At 42.1% G+C, this 21,347-nt stretch overlaps 1 protein-coding gene across 7 annotated transcripts in view; it reads right to left on the reverse strand.

The window, feature by feature from the left end:
- The window catches only part of AGAP1 (ArfGAP with GTPase domain, ankyrin repeat and PH domain 1), a 326,368-nt gene that overhangs the window by 172,935 nt on the left and 132,086 nt on the right, over positions 1 to 21,347 (reverse strand). The window contains exon 11 of one of the 7 annotated variants that reach the window (XM_053362889.1): positions 14,632 to 14,902. The exons of the other annotated variants lie outside the window; for them this stretch is intronic. Coding sequence (XP_053218864.1) covers positions 14,660 to 14,902 — 243 coding nt within the window. The 3' untranslated portion in view covers positions 14,632 to 14,659. Of the gene's footprint in view, positions 1 to 14,631; positions 14,903 to 21,347 lie in introns of those variants that run through there. 7 annotated transcript variants of the gene reach the window in all.

Here is a 21,347-nt window from a genome sequence, read left to right on the forward strand (position 1 = left end):
CAAAGAGATGCAGATAAATAGAATGATGGAGCTGAAAACCTGGATGTGCATGCTGTTGGTGGTTACCCTATGCTTTGACTAATTCTATTCCCAAAAACGTCAGATTATATTTTTTGTCATCAGGGTTCAAGAGGTGTGCTTTGTCAAATGTACAGCAAAATCTTCAGCAACCTGTTTATATGCGATGAATAGCTGATCACAATTAACAAAAGCAAACCTAATTGCTTGCTCGTTGAAATTCTAAAGTCAGGAGCAGGAAATGGATACATGACATCATTGCCTCCAATACTTCATTTTTGTCTCATGCTCTGGAAGCAGTTTAGTCATGCTGGCCTCACGACCCGCAAAAGCTGTCTGCGGACAAACGCTGGCTCCCTCAGCCTGAAAGTGGAGATGAGCATTGCACCCAAACTTGAATTCAGTTGGACTTAACCATCCAGGGGTCCTTTGTTCATACAAATATAGTATTAAAATACTACACCTTTTATTCACACTATCACCATTTTAGGCACAGTGCATTGAAGCTTTTAAAGTCTGAAGCTAAATTAGGAACAGTCAAAGAGTTGCAAAGGATCTCAAAAGTCAATCCCCCGCCAAAACAGGAAATCCACTGCCACAACATCCCTGACAGGTGGCCACCAAGTCTCTGCTTACAAACTCTAAAGGAGAATACACCACCTTCTGAGACAATCCTCCCCACTGTTTAATAGCTCATACCATCAGTTCATACCCCTCAAAGAAAAACTTGGGGTCAATTCAGGGCACCCTCCACACCATCCCGCTGATCCCATCACAGCCTCCTCCTTCTCTGGCACCACAGACATACTACCGGAAGCCAGCTTCTGGAAGTGCCACAATAGAAGGAGGAAGAAGAGTGGCAACGTGTGGGATTTTCCTATCATTTTTTGGTCCCGCGCTCTGGCACGACCAGAGCACAGGAGCCAAAACAAGACATCCGGGATTGGGATAAGAAGCCGGGACACGTGGAGTGTATGCCAGTTAGTTCTTCCTAATGCTTAGTCTAAATACTTGTAGTAGTTTGAACTCACTGGTTCAAGTTCTACATGCTAGAGCAACAGAAAATAATTGTAGTCCATAATCTACGTCAGGCATGTCCAACAGGTATCAGATGTTCCTGGTAGATCCTGGTTGATCTCTGGCCCCTCAGCGATCTCCTTACAAAAAAGCAAAAAAGCCCACAACTTTGGCTTCCTAAAAAAAGCTCAAGTTCCACAACTTTGGGTAGATCACTGCCAGATTTTTTATACTGTGAGTAGATCGCAGATCGCAGAGTTGGATGTCCCTGATCTACGTGAAAACCTTCAAATATCTTTAGATGGTTACCATATTGCCTCTTAATAGTATATTTGCCAGGCTAATGAAACTGAACTACTTCAATTTTTCTTCACAGGACTTGATCTCTAGACCTTTCACCATTTTCAGCTCAAGTTCTTCTTCTAAAAATGCCGTGCCTAGAACTTAAGTGGACCAAAGCAAAATAGAGTCATACCATTACTTCATGTCATCTGGAACCTATACTTTTTTTGGTGCAACCTAAAAATACATTAGATGGTGACAGCAGCCATGAAATTAAAAGACGCTTGCTTCTTGGGAGAAAAGCAATGACAAACCTAGACAGCATCTTAAAAAGCAGAGACATCACCTTGCCAACAAAGGTCCGTATAGTAAAAGCTATGGTTTTCCCAGTAGTGATGCATGGAAGTGAGAGCTGGACCATAAAGAAGGCTGATCGCCGAAGAATTGATGCTTTTGAATTATGCTGCTGGAGGAGACTCTTGAGAGTCCCATGGACTGCAAGAAGATCAAACCTATCCATTCTGAAGGAAATCAGCCCTGAGTGCTCACTGGAAGGACAGATCCTGAAGCTGAGGCTCCAGTACTTTGGCCACCTCACGAAAAGAGAAGACTCCCTGGAAAAGACCGTGATGTTGGGAAAGATGGAGGGTACAAGGAGAAGGGGACGACAGAGGACGAGATGGTTGGATAGTGTTCTCGAAGCTACCAGCATAAGTTTGACCAAACTGCGGGAGGCAGTGGAAGACAGAAGTGCCTGGCGTGCTCTGGTCCATTGGGTCACAAAGAGTCGGACACGACTAACTGACTAAACAACAACAAAAAATACATTAGGCTTTTTTGATCTACACTGCACTGCTAACTCATGTGTAGCTTTTGGTCTACTAAAATCCCTAGATTATTTACACGTCAAACCAAATGTCAACTGCCCTGTATTTGTGCCACTGATTCTTCCTACCTAAATGCAGAACTTGACATTTATTTCTGATGAAATTCATTTTGTTAGTTTTCCTTCATTTTTCTGTGCTGTGGCAGAAAAGCACCCAATTTCTTGGCCACTATGAGCTTCTGGCAAAGCAAAAATCATGCCTCACTTAGAAACAAAATGCAAGAAGTTGGTCCCACTGCACGTCCATTTTAGTTTATTGGACATTCTCACACAGTTATGACTAGATAGCAGCTAGACAATCTTTTAATTAGTGAAGTGAGAGCATGTGCTGTCTTCAATTCTAGATACACATGCATACTACCATGAGTTTGAGCTGGGTCAAGGATTATTATTTTGCACTTAATGGGTTCTCCCCATCATATATGTCTTTGTTTTATTTTGTAACATAAGTAGAGAGAGGAGTTACAACCTCAAAGAAGGACAAATATAACGAAAACAAGAACAAGGATAATATAATAAAAGTAAACAATACAGTGCACTTAACAGTTTTAATCACCAAAAACAGAAAGACAAAATACTCTTCACATTCAGTCTATAAAGCCTGTACAACATTAATTGCAATTTAGGATGGGACCCAGGCAATGGGCCACAGCAGTCTAACAACAGATATAATAAAACTGACAGGCATTTCACTGTCTCATATGGGTAAGTAAGAGAAAACAAATACAGGAGAGGGAAGGGGGGAAATCAATGCCGCTCTCAAGAATTAATATGTTGTCGCCTAAAGTCCTCTTGATTCAAAAGTTATTTAAACCTCTCCCACTACATCTGATCAAAGTGACAGCTGTGTTAGTAACTATGTAGCCACAATAACTGTCCTTCAATATTCTATTTGTAAGAACAACAGTCCCCAAGATCAGTCACTGTTTCCTGTAAAAGGCAGGCAACACAGGATTAAGGATGTTCATTGTTTCAAAAAATGACAAGTGAAAGAGGAACTCTTCACCTGCTTCATACATTTGTCCTTCAAAAAACGCATGTTGGTAAAACAAGCTTTTTACAAATTGCATGGGTGTGTGTGGCATTTAAAAGTGTTAATTTGTATCCTAGTCGACATTTAATATGTTTGTACTTAAAAAATAAGTGGATGACCATGAAAAAGGTCTGCTTTTATCCCACTTCAACTTTTGACATATATTAAAAATGTGCTATTAAAGTTGCATATGTGTGTGCACATATTATACACAAACTGTGTATATGAAGTTTAAAAAATCCCCATCCAAGGTACCCAGAGTGTAGCTAATGGGATTTGACGCTGGCTTTAATTTTAATGAAGAAAGTTGCCAGTAGCAACAAAACTGTCAGTAGCAGCCAAGCACCATTAATAAAGGCCCAGACAACATTAGTGGCACGGCAACAGTACAAAAGGTTCCTCCCTGGTTCATGCTGTGCTAAATTGGCTGCCCAATTTTTCTTAAGTGTCCACACTATTTAGAAGACAATTTATTAATTTTTGTCATCCATTGTCAGTTGACAGGTCATCATTTTATATCTAGAACTTTAGACAAAAATTAATTGAAAAGACTGATAGTATTTATGAGGGGTATTATTTGTCAATTATGGCTTCTGTTGTTTGATACCACATTAACTTCAGCTTTCTCTGTGCTTAGGTGTGATCAGAAAATTTTTCATCATTTGAATATAAGTTCCATGGGGATAAATAAATCCTTTTCAATATGTAACACTCAAATCTTAATATAACTCCAAAAATGTATGTTAACATTGTAATAGAAACACAATATGGACAACCTTGAATTTAAGATAGCAATCACTAGCAAGAAAAGTGTATATAATGTCTTATTTAGAGAAACATTTTAGTCATCAAAATTTACAGATTTGTTATATGTCAAAACATCTAATTAGTATGTATAATAAGTCACCATGTACATCACTCTTCTACCTTTCCATTTAAATGCATTTGAAAATACTATGTTCTCTAGAGTTAAGTGTTTGCATTCATAAATATTACTTCTAATTTGATGTCAAGTTAGCACTCAGTATGTTGTGACTATCAGATCAAACCACCATACCTTCTTTCCAGTCTGATAAACCACTGAATACCCCTTCAATGTAACATAGCAGTTTGAAGTTAAGATTCTGCCTGAAGGTAATTTGTACAGCAAATATGAGTGGAGTCCCTAAGATGGTTGGATGGTGCCTTTTATGTCTCCTTCCAGCAACTCTTGCAGCCAAGCTAGTGCCACATGTATTGCTCTGCTTTCCTTTGGATTACACCAGAGAGGCCAAGAGCGGGGTCTTGTCGTCTGGGCAGCCCAGGACCTCCATCCACCCTGCCCAGGCTTGTGCCCTGGGGAGGTCACCTCAGTGCTGCTAATGCAGTGCTTTGACTTCACCCCCAGAGGCACACTCCATTGTCTCTCAAGACAGACGGATGCCAGCAACAAGAATAATGAGTCTATGGGCAACTTCAAGCACTTTGTACCTTTTCATATTCTCACTTTTTGAGCTCATACCAAATGTTACACAGAACAAGCTACAGTCCATATCTAGTTAGGCAGTCCCACAATGAAAGAAACTTGAACTGCAAACACAGCCACACATAACATATACAACTTTCCTGGGTCTTAAGAGTAAGACATGCCCACGTTATTGGGAATGCAACAGAAAGGCAACCACCAGACCAAACCTTTCCAGAGTAGCAAATGCAAAGCTTTTGAGAGAACATTCTTCAGTTTGTTGTTTAGTATTACTGCCTACACATATTTACACTAGTGGACTGGAGACCCAAAACAACTGTGCACCGATAAAATATGACATCCTTATCCCTCAAAGAGTTCCCCCACAAGAACAATATCTACCAGAGAACTCCCAACATTCGGAATACTGGATGTGCAATAGTATACAGAGACTTTCGGAAAACCATTACAGGCAAACTGCTTTCAAATGCTTTGCTAAGTGTGGTTAAATAGGAAAAAAGCTATCAAATTCAGCTGATGAGAACAGATCATGTTTGTAACAACAAGGTTTCAAATTAGACATACAATTGCGAATAAAGGAGCAAGTATTATTATTCTATTCACAGGAATGCTACAATAGCATAAAAATAAATTAAAAATAAACTAGTATAAATTTAAGCACAATGGCACTATGTTTACTCAAATACTCAGATATTTTAAAGAGAAAGCATGTAGGAAGCACACTGGGTCAAATCAGCACTGACGCATGATGAATTAATCAATAAGAAAGATAAGCCATTTTAATAGCTTGGGTTAAGTTCATAGTCCACATTAAAATCAGATAAAGAAGTCTCAGCTTAGGAAAACAAGCTACACATTTAGAGCAATAGAGGAAAGGGTATAATTGTGTTTTGTCTTCCAGTGCATGATAATGTTATAGAAAATGGCAGTTACTTCTAAAGTTATCCTGCTCTGCAAATGATATTTCATATTCTGTTGTATAGAAAAGCATGGAAGGGACCCCAAGAGTCCTCTAGTCCAACTCCCTGCAAGGCCAGGTAGAAATCACAGCTAAAGAATCCCTGACAGATGGCCATTCAAAACCTCCAAGGAAGTCAAGTCCACCATCTTTTTAGAATAGCTCTTATCCGTCAGAAAGTTCTTCCTAATGTTAAGTCTTCATTTCCTTTCTTGAAACTTGAATTCATTGGTTTGAGTTCTACCCTCTGGAGCATCAGAAAACAAGCTTGCTCCATCATCCATGTGACAGACCTTCAGATATTTGAAGATGGCTACCCTATCACCTCTGTATTCTCTTATGCAGGCTAAACAGACCCAACTCCCTCCACCGTTCCCCATAAGGCTTGGTTCCTGGACTCTAGAAGCAAATAATTTTTTAAAACCTGATTGTGAAAGGCATTGCTCAAAGGGCAAGATCCACTTCATTCCCTGGATCAGGTGGCAAGTGCAGAACAGCGCAATTCCTACGGCCTTATTGCTCAGTTCAACACTTTTTCCTTCCTGACTTCCCTTCTTCAGGGTCTGTCTGGATGGGAACTCCTCTCTGCTTGACACTGTTACTCTGTTTATATGCTGCAAGTCACAAGTCACAAGTTGTTATTCTTGAAATCAAGGCGTAACTGGAGAAGCAAGTGCAAATATCAGGGTGCCTTTCTCAGCTATGCAAATGTCATGGAGTACAACTAGACACTCTCCTTGAGAATTTCCAGCAAGGCAAACCAGAAAAAAACATCTTAAGACAAAGAAATTTATTACAGTGCAACCTTTTGTGGACTAGAGTCCGCTTCATCAGTGTTACAAGTATTATCCTTTATTCTGCATGCATTTGATGAAGCAGACCGTAGTGCAAAAAAGCTTTACAGTCAAACCTCGGTTCCTGAACACCTCCATTATCGTACATTTTGGCTCCTGAATGCCCAAAACCCGGAAGTAAATGCTCGGGTTTTTGAAGGTTTGTCAGAACCCAAATGTCCGATGCGGCTTCCACTTGAGTGGAAGAAGAACCACTGGTCCTGTTAGCTAGGGATGATGGGAGTTGTAGGCCAAAACATCTGGAGGGCCGAAGGTTGCCTATGCCTGCTCTAGGAGCATACACAAGGTTGCAGAGGAGAGGACACAAGGAGGTATCAGATCTTATCTCAGTCAGCTCTGTCATTCACTGTGTTATTTTTATGCTGCTTGGCATACAATAAAATGGGGATTTTAATTTGTTCAGGGTATCCAAAACAAAACATACCCCTGCTCCCCAAATTGGTCTAATCCTGCTGTAAATAAATGGAACTAAAACATTCCAATACGGTCAATAATAGTACTAATGAGCTCAACGAGCAAGTGGAGAGAAACGACAGTAGGCAGCCAGTGGTAATGATAATAATAGTTATAAAAAGGATACTGAGTATACATCCATGTTCCTCAGCAGAGGCAGAAAGCATGAAAAACTTAGGCTCAAACCCCCTTTTTTACAGCATATCTCTAACGAAATTCTTCTACATTTCTCCTGTTCCAAGACAAGAGCTCATTGGGTCTCTTGACAAACAAGGTTCACATCATTTGAACTGAGCCTACTCAGCTGATTATCCTAAAGGCCACAGCTGACCTTAATCAAACTAAATCTGCTGGCCAATTTATCTGGCTCACATCTATCCCCCAAAGGCAGGAAGGAAATGTTTTTTTTCAGATCAGAACCAGAGATTCAACTACAAGTAATAAAGATGGCTTCTACTTGCTGTTTTATACTTAAGCAAGTATGAAAACACATATGTGGGCACAGGGCCATATAAACAGTTCCATTTCCCTTTACAGTGGTACCTCGGGTTACAGACGCTTCAGGTTACATACGCCTCAGGTTACAGACTCCACTAATCCATAAATAGTACCTTGGGTTAAGAACTTTGCTTCAGGATGAGAACAGAAATTGTGCGGCAGTGACATGGCGGCAGCGGGAGGCCCCCATTAGCTGAAGTAGTACCTCAGGTTAAGAACAGTTTCAGGTTAAGAACAGACCTCCAGAACGAATTAAGTTCTTAACCCGAGGTACCACTGTATAATAAAAGGAAGCAGGACACCAATCCTGGATGCCACCACAGTGTGCTTTAAGAAGAAAGTGTGTGTGCTCCCCACACCGGGCAGTATTTGTGCATTTTGTACTCTTGTGTCTTCACCTAAGTTCAAACTATCAAGTGAAAACCTTCCTGAAGACACTTCAAAACAATAATTTTTACATTTATAATACCCAGCACTATTCTTCTAGAAAAAGGTGCTGGATCTCACCATGAACGCCTCCCTCGTTCTATTAGAATGGCAATAGTGCCCATCTGAGAGGTGCCAGAACTGAGTTCTGGTGAGTTCCCACCAAAATAAAGCCCCCATAATACCATAAAAGTTAGGGAGGAAACACAAAGCATTGCAAAACATGCTGACAGAAACAGAAAAATGCCTATTCAAAAGCAAAATGACTGTGATGAACATGCATTTAAGAAAATAACAATTGCTCTCCCTATAAACAATTCTGCTGCAATAACTTCAACACTATGACACAATCATCAGCAATAAATGACTAGCACCTTTAACGTCTTCTTTTGACACTACAACACAACCATCTACTGTGACACCACAGCATAGTTCGATATCTTACAAGACCAGTTCTCAGGCCTTCTTTCCCAAGTTACCATTCTCAGTATAGGAGAACTGGGCCCAAACTAACAAAATGAAATTCAGTGGAGACAAATGTCAGGTTCTACACTTGGGCAAGAAGAACCAGCTACACAAATAAAAGATGGGGGATACCTGGCTTCCCAGTAGTACATGTGAAAATGATCTAAGGGTCTTAACAGACCACAAGCTGAACATGAGTCAGCAGTGTGATGCAACAGCAAATAAGCTAATGCTATTCTACTGTCCTGCTCCAGGATAATTATTGGTGCCACTGTATTTTGCTTAGCCACACTGCACCTGGAGTCCTGTGTCCAGTTCTGGGCACCATAAGTTAAGAAGGATATTGATGAATTGGAATGTATGCAGAGGAGGGTAACTAATGTGATCATGGCCTTATGAGGAATGGTTGAGGGAGCTCGGTACATTTAGCTTGTATAAGAAGAGACTGAGAGGAGATATGATAGCCATCTTCAAATATCTCAAGGGATGCTACATGCTTGTTTTCTCCTGCTCTGGAGGGTAGGACTCAAATCAATGGATCCCAGTTACAAGAAAGGAGATTATGACTAAACATCAAGAAGAACTTTCTGACAGTAAGGTATGACAGTGGAACGGAATCGCTCAAGAGATGGTGGAGGTTTTAAAGTAGAAGATGGATGGCAATCTGTCATGGATGCTTTAGTTGAGATTCCTTCATTGCAAGGGGGTGGAGTAGATGATCCCTGGGTGCCTTCCAACTCTACAATTCCATGAAGTGGAGGCAAACTTTGTTAACATAAACATAAGCGCATTAAGATATTTTTTTTTTAAAAAAACCCTTAATATTGCCAACATTTAGAGAACCTTTATGGAGGTGAAACTTAGGCATGCTGAACCAATATCGTAACTAAACATCTAGATACTGCAGGATTCGACACACATTCAAACACATGAACACTCCATTTTGATACCGTGAGGAATCAACCTAGCTTGCACCAGAATAAAGAGGAGATAAGGACACCCAAAGAAATAGTGGAAAAATCCCATTTATTTTATCTGTATTGTTATAATCAAGCGCATGGCAGAGGAAATTAAGGCTCCTTTGTAAGAACACTAAGTTTCTGGGAAAAGGCAACATTTTTACTACATCTACCTTTTTAACCTCTTTGTTGCAAACTGTCAGCAGTATATCAGGCCAGGAGAGTGACTAACACACAGAAGAGGCTCTACAAGCTATCAGTGGACAAATCTGAAATTCACCTCTATGTTAACTCCTACCGCTAATTCATCATCCAAGCATGAGACAGCTAGGTTGATTGTGAGCCACACACTACAATAAGGGCCTCAGCTGACCACCAAAAGCAGCAAAAGGCAGGGAGGGCTTTGATGGGCAAAAGCCCAGAGAAGGCCTAAGATAAGTGCTGGCTGTCAGAACAAGGACAAAGAAGGGCAGGCCCCGAGGAGAGAAGGAGATAAAAAAAATCTCGACAACTGCTTTATCTGATGAGGGTTATGGCTAATTAATTATAAACTCAATTACCTAACCCTTACTTCAGCAGTCTCTATTCATTAAGAGATAAAAACTTGACTGACTGCTAACTTTTGCATACACACACATACACACAGAGAGAGACAGAATGCTTATTTGCTCAATTTAGCACACAATTTCTTAAAAAAGATCTCCAGGCCTGTCAACTTTTTCTTCTCTAGGTGGAACATTTCTCCCCCCACCCCCATCACCCAAAGCACCCTCTGTTGCACAATGGGAGGGCATTGCTTCCATGCTGGGCGCTGGCATTTAAAAGCAAAAACCCAGACATTAAACAATAGACATTAGGTACATCAAAGTTCCTTTTTCCAGCTGTGTTTCCATTTGACAGGGCTTCTGATCTGTTTCACATTTTAAATTGAACTTTTAATTTTGGGTGCCAGAAGTTGTGCTGTTAGTTCTGTGGAACTCAACTAAAGTTAACTGGCCAAATCAGCTGCACATAAGAAATGAACACCGAAGAGATGAATTAGTTCTACCTTTGTTAATATTGCAATTGTGGTTTTACATACAATGTTGCCATATTGTATTGTATTCCCAAGCAATCATATTGTTGTGGTATCAGGAATACCTTTCTGTATTTTTGCCTATTTGCCTTCTATTTGACAAAAAGTAGCTCTTAAAAGTATTGAATGATCCATCTTTTCTGTTCAGAAAAGGATTCTGAATCTTGTTTCAAAGACCGAAAACTAGGGTGTTTTTTTACCCATTTGAATAACAGATCATTATCTTATTGTATCATATTGCTTAGAAAGGTGAAGGGGGGAGTATAGAGCAAGTACCCTCTTTGCAATATTGTGATATGGCCTCTTGTTTTTTTTACCCTAATTTACTTAATACATCAAAATTTCCCTGGAAAATGTTTCCCATGCATTGAAGACACCCCACACTACAGTTCCCTCTACAGCCGTATGCTTACTTGCAATATGATTTTATTTTGGAGGCAGCTTTTGTTGAAACAATCCAGATATACTATCCAGTTTATTGTGGTTCGAGGACCCGAACCCCGCGCAGTGGAATGAAACACAAGGACACGTGATATAAGGTTAATGGGCAAGAAAAGGCCACAACTTTATTGATTACAGCAAGTGAAAAGGTATTGGCTTAGGCACTGGATTACGTCAGCTGACTCCACCCACTCGGAGAGGGGTGAGTCTAAAAAACAAACAAACAAACAAACAAACAAACAAACAAACAAACAAACGGGGTTTATTCACCAGTAGGTGGAGCCTGTTGATGCTAATCCAACTATAGGCTCTCCCCTGATGTCACCGAGGGTCGTGCCATGGCCTCCCGCCAGGCAGGCATCGGACAGAATACACGACCGCCGGATTCCTTTAACGGAATACCCAAAAATTGAAGGCGCAGGCGATGGCCACACCTAGCCCTTCGACACCACAACACATTATTCCAATGCCTAACCTACCCACCAATACCACGAAAGTTGTGACAATTGCTACGAGGTAGGCGAAAAAACCAAAAAGCCTAATGTCAAATGGAAAAATTCCTACCAGGCCCCCCGGACAACCAGGGTGACCAACCTAAGGTCCATAGCAAGGCCAAAAGAAAACTGGAAACCCTGCTCTAAGGGAGTGGAGGGCGGGTGACTCGCGACGGGATGACAAAAGTGAGGGCTGGAGGCTGGCGCCGCAGCAATTCAGGCTGCTGTACACGCCCCCTTGAAGGCACCTGGTTCGGTTCCTGACCGAGGGCATGGGCACCAGCCAGGTGAGTGGGAGGCAGGGGGCAAATGCCCCCTGCTTGAGGCGGAGTCCGGCTCCCGGCCACAACCACTCCCCTCTCTTGCAGGGAGGAGAGTCTTTAACATTACAGATTGACCACCCTCATTATTTGAGCAACATTCACTCCTCATTATAAACTGTTTCATATCTTTCTATGAATTTGGCACCATTTAGGCCACATTATCCTGAAATTTGAAATAGTATAACTATTGTACCAAAAGGATAAGGCTGACTAGAAACAACCTGAGGTAAGATAATTAGCTGTTTTGCATCTTCTCCCACCTCTTGTTTCTGTACCTTCTTCTTTATACGATGTCTTGAAAATATCTCAGGCATTCAGACCTGTGGCAACATGTCACTATTGGAAAAGTGTGAAGCTTCATGTTTTAAGCTCAGGCTTTCTAGGGACACAGAATCAGAATTGCAGAGTTGGAAGGGACCTTGAGGGTCATCTAGTCCAATCTCCTGCGATGCAGGAATCTCAGCTAAATAATACATGACAAATGGCCATCCAACCTCTGCTTGAAACTTCCAGGAAAGGAGAATCCACCACTCCAGCTGAATTTGTAAAGAATGAGTACCGGACATGCAATTCTCTTATTTGATTTTTAACTTGAGATCTGCACTAGGTGTGCTATTCCATGTGCCAAATTAAAATTCCACGTTGAAGCTGCAAGCTAATATTCTTTGCTGTGGATATTTTTTAAAATGTTACTTTTGCTTCACAACCACTTTTATTTTATTACTTGCATTTTACTTAAAACAAGAAACAGTTATTTGACATCTTAAATACTAACAAATGTATTATGGTACAATATTTTGAGGACTACAGTCCACTTCATCAGATGCATCAGTAGGTAAGTACCAGTATAAAGGGAAGGGGGGAGTATAAAACAGGGGAGCCAAATGATACACAGACTAGTTGCTAATCTAGTCCAAAACTATAGGACTCTGACTGGAAGTTACTATTGTGGGTTGCAGCCTGATCCTTTTAACTAGAGATGCCAGGAGGTAAACTAGGGCTTTTGGTGTACAAAGCAGTGAGCTGTGGCCCCTCCTGAACACTGTCTAGAAGTGTGAGAAATGTCACTTGTGACAATTCAATTACAGCTTAAATGTATGCAAAATAAGATCTAGGGACAGTGCTGGCATCTGGGTTTGTTGCAGGGTGTGGTTTGTGTCTGTCAGGTGGTCAGTTCTTGTATGTTATGTAGATGTCCTGGATTGGAGGCCATCTGTAATAAGGGCAAGTAGACTAGCAGAGTGATAGAAGCATCAGAGTGCACGACAGGCTTCAGAATATTGATGGTATGTTGGAGTGGTTTTAGTAGATGTGGAAGGAAACCACAAATGGAGTCCTGTCAGTTTCTCGGAAGATTACTTATGTTAAGTGTGTCTGTTCTCAATTTGCCACCAATGATAACCCAAGGTTTTAGTGTTACAAGTCTACACACCATGCATAATTTTACAGGCACTGATCACATCCACCTTCCCCCCAAACATAACCTTTCTTTCAGGGAGATGATCATTAGGGAGGCCCTTTTGGGCACTACACTGTCTTTTTTGAGATGCAGCAACCAGAACTGCACAAAGTATTCCAAACATGTTCACACCACAGGTGTGCATGATGACATGGCACTTACACTGAACTGCATTTGCAATTATTCCTGTTGTTTAGTTGGAACCACCTTTCCTATAACTTGAATCCATTGGTTCGGGTCCTATCATTTTTTTGTTATTAATTAATTACTATACCACCCTATACCCAAAGGTCTCAGGGCGGTTCCCATAAATTATCAAATACATAAAATCAAAACAAAAACAACCCAATAAAAAATAAAACTCCCAGAGAGACAGCATTTTAAAAAGGGTATACTGTAGGATGTAGATCAAGTCAGGCAAAGGACTGGTTGAAAAGAAATGTTTTTGCCTGGCGCCTAAAGGTATATAGTGAAGACGCCAGGCAAACTTCCCTGGGGAGAGCATTACACAGAAGGGGAGCCACTGCAGAGAAGGCCTGTTCTCGTGTTGCCACCCTCCTGACCTCTCAAGTAGACACACAAAGAAGGGCCTCAGAGGATGATCTTAGGGTCCAGGTAGGTTCATATGGAAAGAGGTGGTCCTTGAGGTACTGCAGTCCTGGGCCATTTGAGGATTTGTAGGTCAAAACCAGCACTTTGAATTGGGCTGGAAACTAATCAGTAGCCAGTGCAGTTGGGCCAGGATTGGTATAATATGCTCAAACCATATTGTTCCAGTGAGCAACCTGGCCGCTGAATTCTGCACCAGCTGAAGTTTCTGAACCGTCTTCAAAGGCAACGCTATAGATAACACATTGCGGTAATCTAACCTTGAGGTTACCAGAGCATAGTCAACAGTTGTTAGGCTATCCCTGTCCAGATAGGAGTATAGCTGGGCCACCAGCCAAAGCTGATGGAAGGCACTCTGGGCCACTGAGGTGACCTGAGCCTCAAGCGACAGCAAAGAATCAAGGCGTACCCCCTACCCTCCAGAGCAGGAGAAAAGCTTGCTCTGTTTTCCATGTGACTCGTGTTAAGCTTGTGGTCTACAAAGACCCCTAGATCCTCTTCACATGTACTACTGGAAAGCCAGGTGTCCCCCACTGTACCTTCCAAAGTCACCTTGGAGTGTCACTAAACACCCCCACAAACACCCCTGTTTATGAGCTCCCAGAAGCTGCAGTCAGCAAAGAACTGCTGCTGCCTGTTAACTCCACCCACAACATTTCCTTGTTCTGTCTGGCTTCCTCTCAGCAGTAGCCCCTCGGCCTCAGACCATGTGCTCCAGCAGAACACACAGCCAAACCCACAAACAGACTCACAATCAAACAGCATTGGTGCTCTGGAGCTATAAATGACTATTGGACTTTGAAAAGCTGGTACCACTGGATCAAGTGCATCAGTTGTAAGGATTTATGTTGCTCCTCTCACACCAAGACACAGCAAGCCGACAGTTTTATAGTTTCTTGGATTTATTGAGTAATTGCACAGTAGCTCACTGCTAGCCCCCACGATCAATCATCTCCGGAAGAGTCAGATAGCTCAGGTGTCTGGCTCCTCCCCTTCCAGCAGAGTAACGTCCTACCCTGCCTCCACCTCCTGCGTGGCTGACATCGGTCCTGGAGTTTGCTCATGCGCCGACTGCGAGGAGATTCTGGGAGGGCTTGTTCCTTCCCTTCTCCTTCACCCTCTCCAGCCGATCCCCCCTTCGACTCATCCTGCCTCATGGGAATCTGTGGAATCCGTGTCTGGCATTCCTGAGGGGGGAGAGCTATCGTTACTCTCCCTGTGTAAATCCGTCTGCCCGCCTTCTCCCTCTGAGGTTTCGCTGGCACTGGGAGGATCCACTTGGAGAAGGCATGTTCCTGACATCACCCCCCTCTAAGTCCTCCCTCCTCCTCTTTGCCTGCTGTGAAGGGCTCCCTCATTTCCGGTCTCCCCCATCCTGCACTCTTCTTCTTCTTGTTCCTCACTTTGGCTAGCCTCCACCCTCCACTCTCTAGGTTTGGGCTTGTGTGGGTAATGGCGATGGAACTCTCTGCAATGCAGGGGCACATACATCCTCGCCTCTCTCCCAGGAACTTTCCTCAGGTCCATAACCCTTCCAGGACACCAAATACTGCAACTTTCTCCTGAAAAATCTAGTGTCCAATATCTCCTCCACCTCATATTCCTCTTGATTCTTGACCAGTACGGGAGGAGGGGGTGCTTGCCTAGGCTTCTGATACCGGTGGGCTGGAGTGACTGGTGACAGGAGAGCCCTATGGAACACTGGATGGATCTTCATTGAAGCTGGCAGTCTGAGCCAGAACAACACAGTGTTAATTTGTCCCACTACCTCAAATGGCCCCACCCTCTGTGGTCACAGCTTCCTGCACCTCCCCTTCTGAGGCAAGTCTTTCTCAGACAGCCATACCTGATCCCCCACCTTGATTTCTTGGCCTTGCTGCCTATGCTCACCTGCACCCCTCTTGTAAGGCACTTTAGCAGTATCTAGTTCCTCCTTTAGTATCTCATGCAAGGCCTGCATCTCTTCCATGAACAGCTCCGCCGCCGGCACAGACAGGTTACTCCCTGGATCTGGAAACGCCTTCGGGTGTCTTCCATGGTTGGCTACAAACGGGGTCTGTTTTGTCGAAGCGTGCACAGCGTTATTGTAAGCGAATTCGGCGAGGCTCAACTTGTCTACCCAATCGTAGCATCGGAGGTACTGCTGTAAGGTAGCATTGATTCTCTCTGACTCTCCATTGGTCTGTGGGTGTCTCACTGACATCAGGCACACCTCTACGTCCAACAGCTGCATCAGCTTCCTCCAAAACTGGGAGGTAAATTGTGCCCCTCTGTCCAAAACCACCCTCAAAGGGTAATGAGTGCAGTTTGAACACGTAGTCTACAGACATCCTGGCCATTTCTTGGGCTGATGGCGGTTTCGTGCATGGTATGAAGTGCGCCATCTCCGTGAACAAGTCTACCACCACCCATATTAACGTCTGCTTCTCTGATGCCAGCAAATCCATGAAGTCCATCACAACCGTTTCCCATGCCCCTTGCGGAATCGTTGTGGTTGGAACAGACCAGCTGGTTCTTCCCTAGGCGTCTTTGCTCACTGGCAGGTCTCACATGCCCTCACAGACTCCTTCACCTCTTCCCATACTTTTGGCCACCAAACGTGCCTCGTCAGCTGGCACAGAGTCTTGTAGTGTCAAAAATGCCCTGACGCGGGGTTGTCATGTCACTGCCATAGCACCCTGCCACACAACTCTCCTTCTGGGACGTAGAGTGCGTCTCCACGAAATAGCAAGCCTTCCTTTTCTGTGAAGCCTTCGATGATGCTATCTCCTCTTCGTACTGCTTCCAACTTGTCTCACGCGTGTCTCCTGAACTCTGTGTTTTCTACTACAGGAGCCGCTGTGAGTCGAAGCTGTTCTGGGGAAAGAATATGCCTCAGCCCTGGGCCAGCCTCTTCCCTGATACTCCAGCTTCTGGGAAAGTGCATCCACTGTCTGGTTCTGGTGCCCCAGGACGTGCCGTATTTGGAAGTTGAATCTAGCAAAGAACTGTGCCCATCTGATTTGCCTCTGCTTTAGTTGCCTCGCCGTCTGCCAATACTCCAAGTTCTTGTGGTCCGTCCACACCTCCACTTGGTGCTGTGCCCCTTCTAGGAAATGTCTCCACGTGTCCAGAGCCGAACGTTTCACGAGTAATTCTTTTCCCCAAATTGTGTAGTTCTGCTCTGACGGGTTCAGCTTCTGGGAGTGGAAAGCACACGGCCTCAGATCTCAGATGTCTGTCCTCTTGTAGCAGCACCGCCCCTAGGGCTCTGTCCGAGGTGTCTGTCTCAACTACCGTCGGTCGATGCAGACTCGCATGAGTCAAGTACGCTTTGGAAGCAAAATTCTTGAGCTTCTTGAATGCATTCTGGACTTCCGCCGTCCAGCAAAAGGGTCTCTTACCCCTTGGAGAAGGCATATTGCTGACATCAGTGTTGTTGAATTAATGAAACTAAACAGTTTTAATTGTGTTCTGAATAAATCTGCAATTAATTGCTACTGTTTTGAATTTTTCTGTTACTGTCTTCCTTAGTGAGTCATGCAAGCCACTATTCTAAATAATGCTTTTTATAGGGTAGGGTTGGGGACACTGGGGATGAGCTGATGGAATCAAGGAGGAGGCCTGAAAAAGTTTGGGAACCACTGAGATGGTACAATGATCAAAGCAGGAGATGAAGGAAATGCTTATCTTCAGAAGCCAATGGAATGCCAATACTGATGGGGCCTCCAATGTTTCAGCAGGAAAGGCATTCTTTGACACTGGCATATTTCATACTGTCATAAGCCCAAGATGCGCCTCTCAATCTCCAGCTCATCAGGGGGAGACTAGCTGGATCTGAACTGGCCAGAGAAGTAAGGATCAGCAGATTGAACCAGAAGTACACAAGGAACTGTAATTAACAAGTGCACCAACTCTAACCAGAGTTTCCACAGTCAATGGGACTCAACCAGAAGCACCCTGATGGAATGCAATTCTGAGGATTGTTTTTCAAACAGTAGATAGTACTGATTGTTAAACTTGAACCCTGCCCCCTGTATGTCATAATGCTTGTTTTGTTATTTGTTATTCTGTTATTTGTTATTTGTTATTCTGTGCTTTTAATTGACGTTCTTGGGTCATTTGTATTTAGAATTTTTCTTAAAAATAAAATAAACAACCAACTCATTGAAAAATAGCAGTGTACGATAAAAGCATGAAAACATCATAAAATACAGTATTAAATAAATATGTAGTAACATGGAACAGTCTGGACAATATAAGGTAACCTTGTTCTTGGCTATTTAGGGCTTTATACACCACCAGTAAGACCTTAAACTAGCTTAGTAATGTACTGGCAGCAAGTGCCAAACCTTTCAGCACTAGGCTAATATGCTGATGAGGAACTGTTATGACTAGAAACTCATCTTCAGCACTCTACACTGATGGTTTTATGATAGATTTTCTGTAATATTTGTGTTTTTTAATTGCTGTGCACTGCTTATGAGATAGTTTATGTACTAAATGGTATGCAAATGGTCTTAAATAAACAAACTAGTTACTAGGTTTTGAGAGCACCTTTGGTTTCCAAACCTTATCATTGGAACCTAGCTGTTTTCCTTATGTCTAACATTATAACTTCAGTTCAAGCTCACAGATACAGCCGATTGGGGAGCCACCACAGAAAAAGCCTGTTCTCTTTTTGCCACCCTTCAAACTTCTCGGGGGGGGGGGACACATAGAGAAGGGCCTCAGAGGACAAGCACAGGTTCCAGTTTGAATAGGTAAAAGCAATCCTTAAGGTATTAAGGTCCTGAGATGGGCAAAGCTTTATAGGTCAATACCAGCACTTTGAATTGGGCCTGGAAACTGACTGGGGGCCAGTGCAGCTGTGGCAGAATTGGTGTTATATGCTCAAACTGTCTTGTTCTGGTGAGCCATCTGGCCATTGCATTTTGCACCAGCAAAAGTTCCCAAATAATCTTCAGAAGCAGCTCCATGAATAATGCAATGCTGTAATTCAAACTATTACTTCATAGAGTCCTATTTCTCAGAAAATTGATGTTTCACTTGTAATCTACAGTCAAACCTCGGTTGTCAAACGTAATCTGTTCCAGAAGACCATTTGACTTCCGAAACGTTTGACAACCGAGGTGAGGCTTCCGATTGGCTGTAAGAGCTTCTTGAACTGAAGCGGAAGCTGCGTCGGACGTTCGGGTTCCAAAAAACCGGAGCATTTACTTCCGGGTTTTCAGCGTTTGGGAGCCAAAATATTTGAAAATGGAGTTGTCTGAGAATCAAGGTTTGACTGTACTGTGAATCTGAACCCAAAATGTGCTACTACAAAACAAATGAGTTTCAGGTTATAGGAAAGGAAGCTCCATAAAAATGCTCCTAAAATGTGACCTGATCTAAAGTGGTAGGTCATGTTTGTTTGTTTAAAGACTAGTTTGGGAGAACTAGACCATTAAAGCCTCATCAACTGTTGGAATTTATCCTTTTCATCCAATGGAAATAGTTGCAACTTTCTTAAGGAAAATGTGGCCTAGAAAAGTGGACCTTGTCCTTTTCTGAGGAAATCTGAAAGCAGTCTTTAGTATTCAGTGGCATAATTAGGACTGCAGTTAATTTCATTAAATTCTCTTGCTGCTAAATGAAGCAGATTATGAGACATCTTTTATTGCAAGGCGTGAAATTACAGCCTGTCAGCTGCCAATGGCAGAGTAAAACTAATGAATTACAGGGTAAATAACACCAGAATTAACCAGCCAATTTAACATAGCACAGAGCAAAGTCATTTTTACTTAGAGCTCTGACTAATAGTATTACTATGCTACCTGTTCAGTTAGAGTGAAAAGTAAGAGCTTCAAAAATATTCAGGAATTTTACATGCACAGATGAAAGAATGATTCTAAATAAATAGTAACATATAATGACATACAAAAGTCATCAAGTAAACTTTATGGCTCTTTCAGCCAATAAAAAAACACAACCTGTCCCTTAGATTTCTGGTACACAAGGATGTGTTGTCATAGGCTATGTAATAAAGCCCTATATACCACCAACTAAGGCCTTAAGATCAGCAAGAAAGGTTCTTCCATGCTGCCCAGAAGATTGCGATCTGCAGCAGCACCTTCTTTGTGGCCACATTGCAATTACAGAACTCCCTTACTGGGGAAATGGGTTTGTGCCCCCTATGTAATCATCACTTAGACTGAGCCTGAAAGCACTCCCGTTCACTCAGGTGTTTAGCACCTAAGGGTGGGGGGTATGTTCAGCAGCTTGGAAACTGGTCTGTATATACACAATGAAAATGTATTTTCAATTGTTTTACATCATTATTGTGTTTTTAATTTTAATTTTTGTGTGCTATTTATGTGTTGTATGACCACACTGGGCTCCTTTGGATAAAGGGATAAACAATGAATAAATAAAAATAGTATCTTCATTCCTCAGCAGCAATTCATACAGCTTCTCGTGGCATAATGCAATAAAAGATTCCACTGACCAACTATTTAACAATGGGTGTGTCTACAAAGAATTCAGGGAGCAAATGTAGTGGAAATGCTGGCAATATTATTGTTGTTGTCATAATTGTTTTCAAATTACTTTTATTTGTAGGAAACAGAAATTCCTTTCTTTATAAGGAAGCTAGGATACCACTGGAAAAGGAGAACAGAGAATTTGTTTTGGCATAATAGACGTAAGGATGTGGTAATCCTACAATTTTAAGAAAGGGTGCCCTCCAGGATTCACCACAGTGGAAATGGTTCAAATTTACTTCTAGGATCATTTTGCTTGTTTCCTTGTGGTGCCACACAGGCAGAAATATTTAAGCAAGCTGCTTCAGTTACTGAAACTGATTGTTGGGTCATTCCACGCCAAATCACCTGATTTTAATACTTAACCGTGCTCTCATGTCTCAGATTTTGTTCAAAATTTTTGAATGTGCACTTACCTATGAGATGAGATTTTTTTTTTAATTCAATTTTTGCATGATTTAGGTGAAATGATTTTTCTGCATCAGTTTAGAAAAAATCTGTTCCACTTATTTTTCAACCAATTGGGTTTATTTTAGTATCAAAATAAAGCTAATTTTGGTCTCTTTCAAAATAAGGTATTAAGTGTCACAGAAAAGGGTCATTGACCATTCAAAGTGAATTTTAGTCATTTTCTACCTTGGTAGGTTTGATAATCCATAGTGCGCAAACCACAACACATGTACAGTGGTACCTCGGTTTAAGAACAGCCCTGTTTACGAATTATTCGGTTTATGAACTGCGAAAAACCAGAAGTGTCCAGGTTTGCGAACTTTACCTCGGTCTAAGAACAGAAGCCAAATGGTGGAAGGGCACATGGCACCAGGTGATTTGGTGTGGAATGACCCTGTTCCTAAGCAAGCGATTTGTGCTTTTGAAACACGCTGAACTGTAATAAATCCTCTTGGCTGGCACTTTAGGGAACAGGTACTTCCTTTTTGCATTCTTGTTGCAGAATGTGTCACCTCTACATTCCTCCCATGTAATCTGGTAATTATAGCGATAAGAGATGTAATAAAAAAGCAAATTTAGGGAGAATCAAAGCCACCTTATGTGTATTAGAAGTCTGTGTTTTAATGTAGCAACTAAGATTACAGTTACTGCATTTGTTAAACTACTAAAACTCTCCAATCTG

The sequence above is a fragment of the Podarcis raffonei genome, chromosome 1 (assembly GCF_027172205.1).
Source record: "Podarcis raffonei isolate rPodRaf1 chromosome 1, rPodRaf1.pri, whole genome shotgun sequence".
NCBI lineage: Eukaryota > Metazoa > Chordata > Lepidosauria > Squamata > Lacertidae > Podarcis > Podarcis raffonei.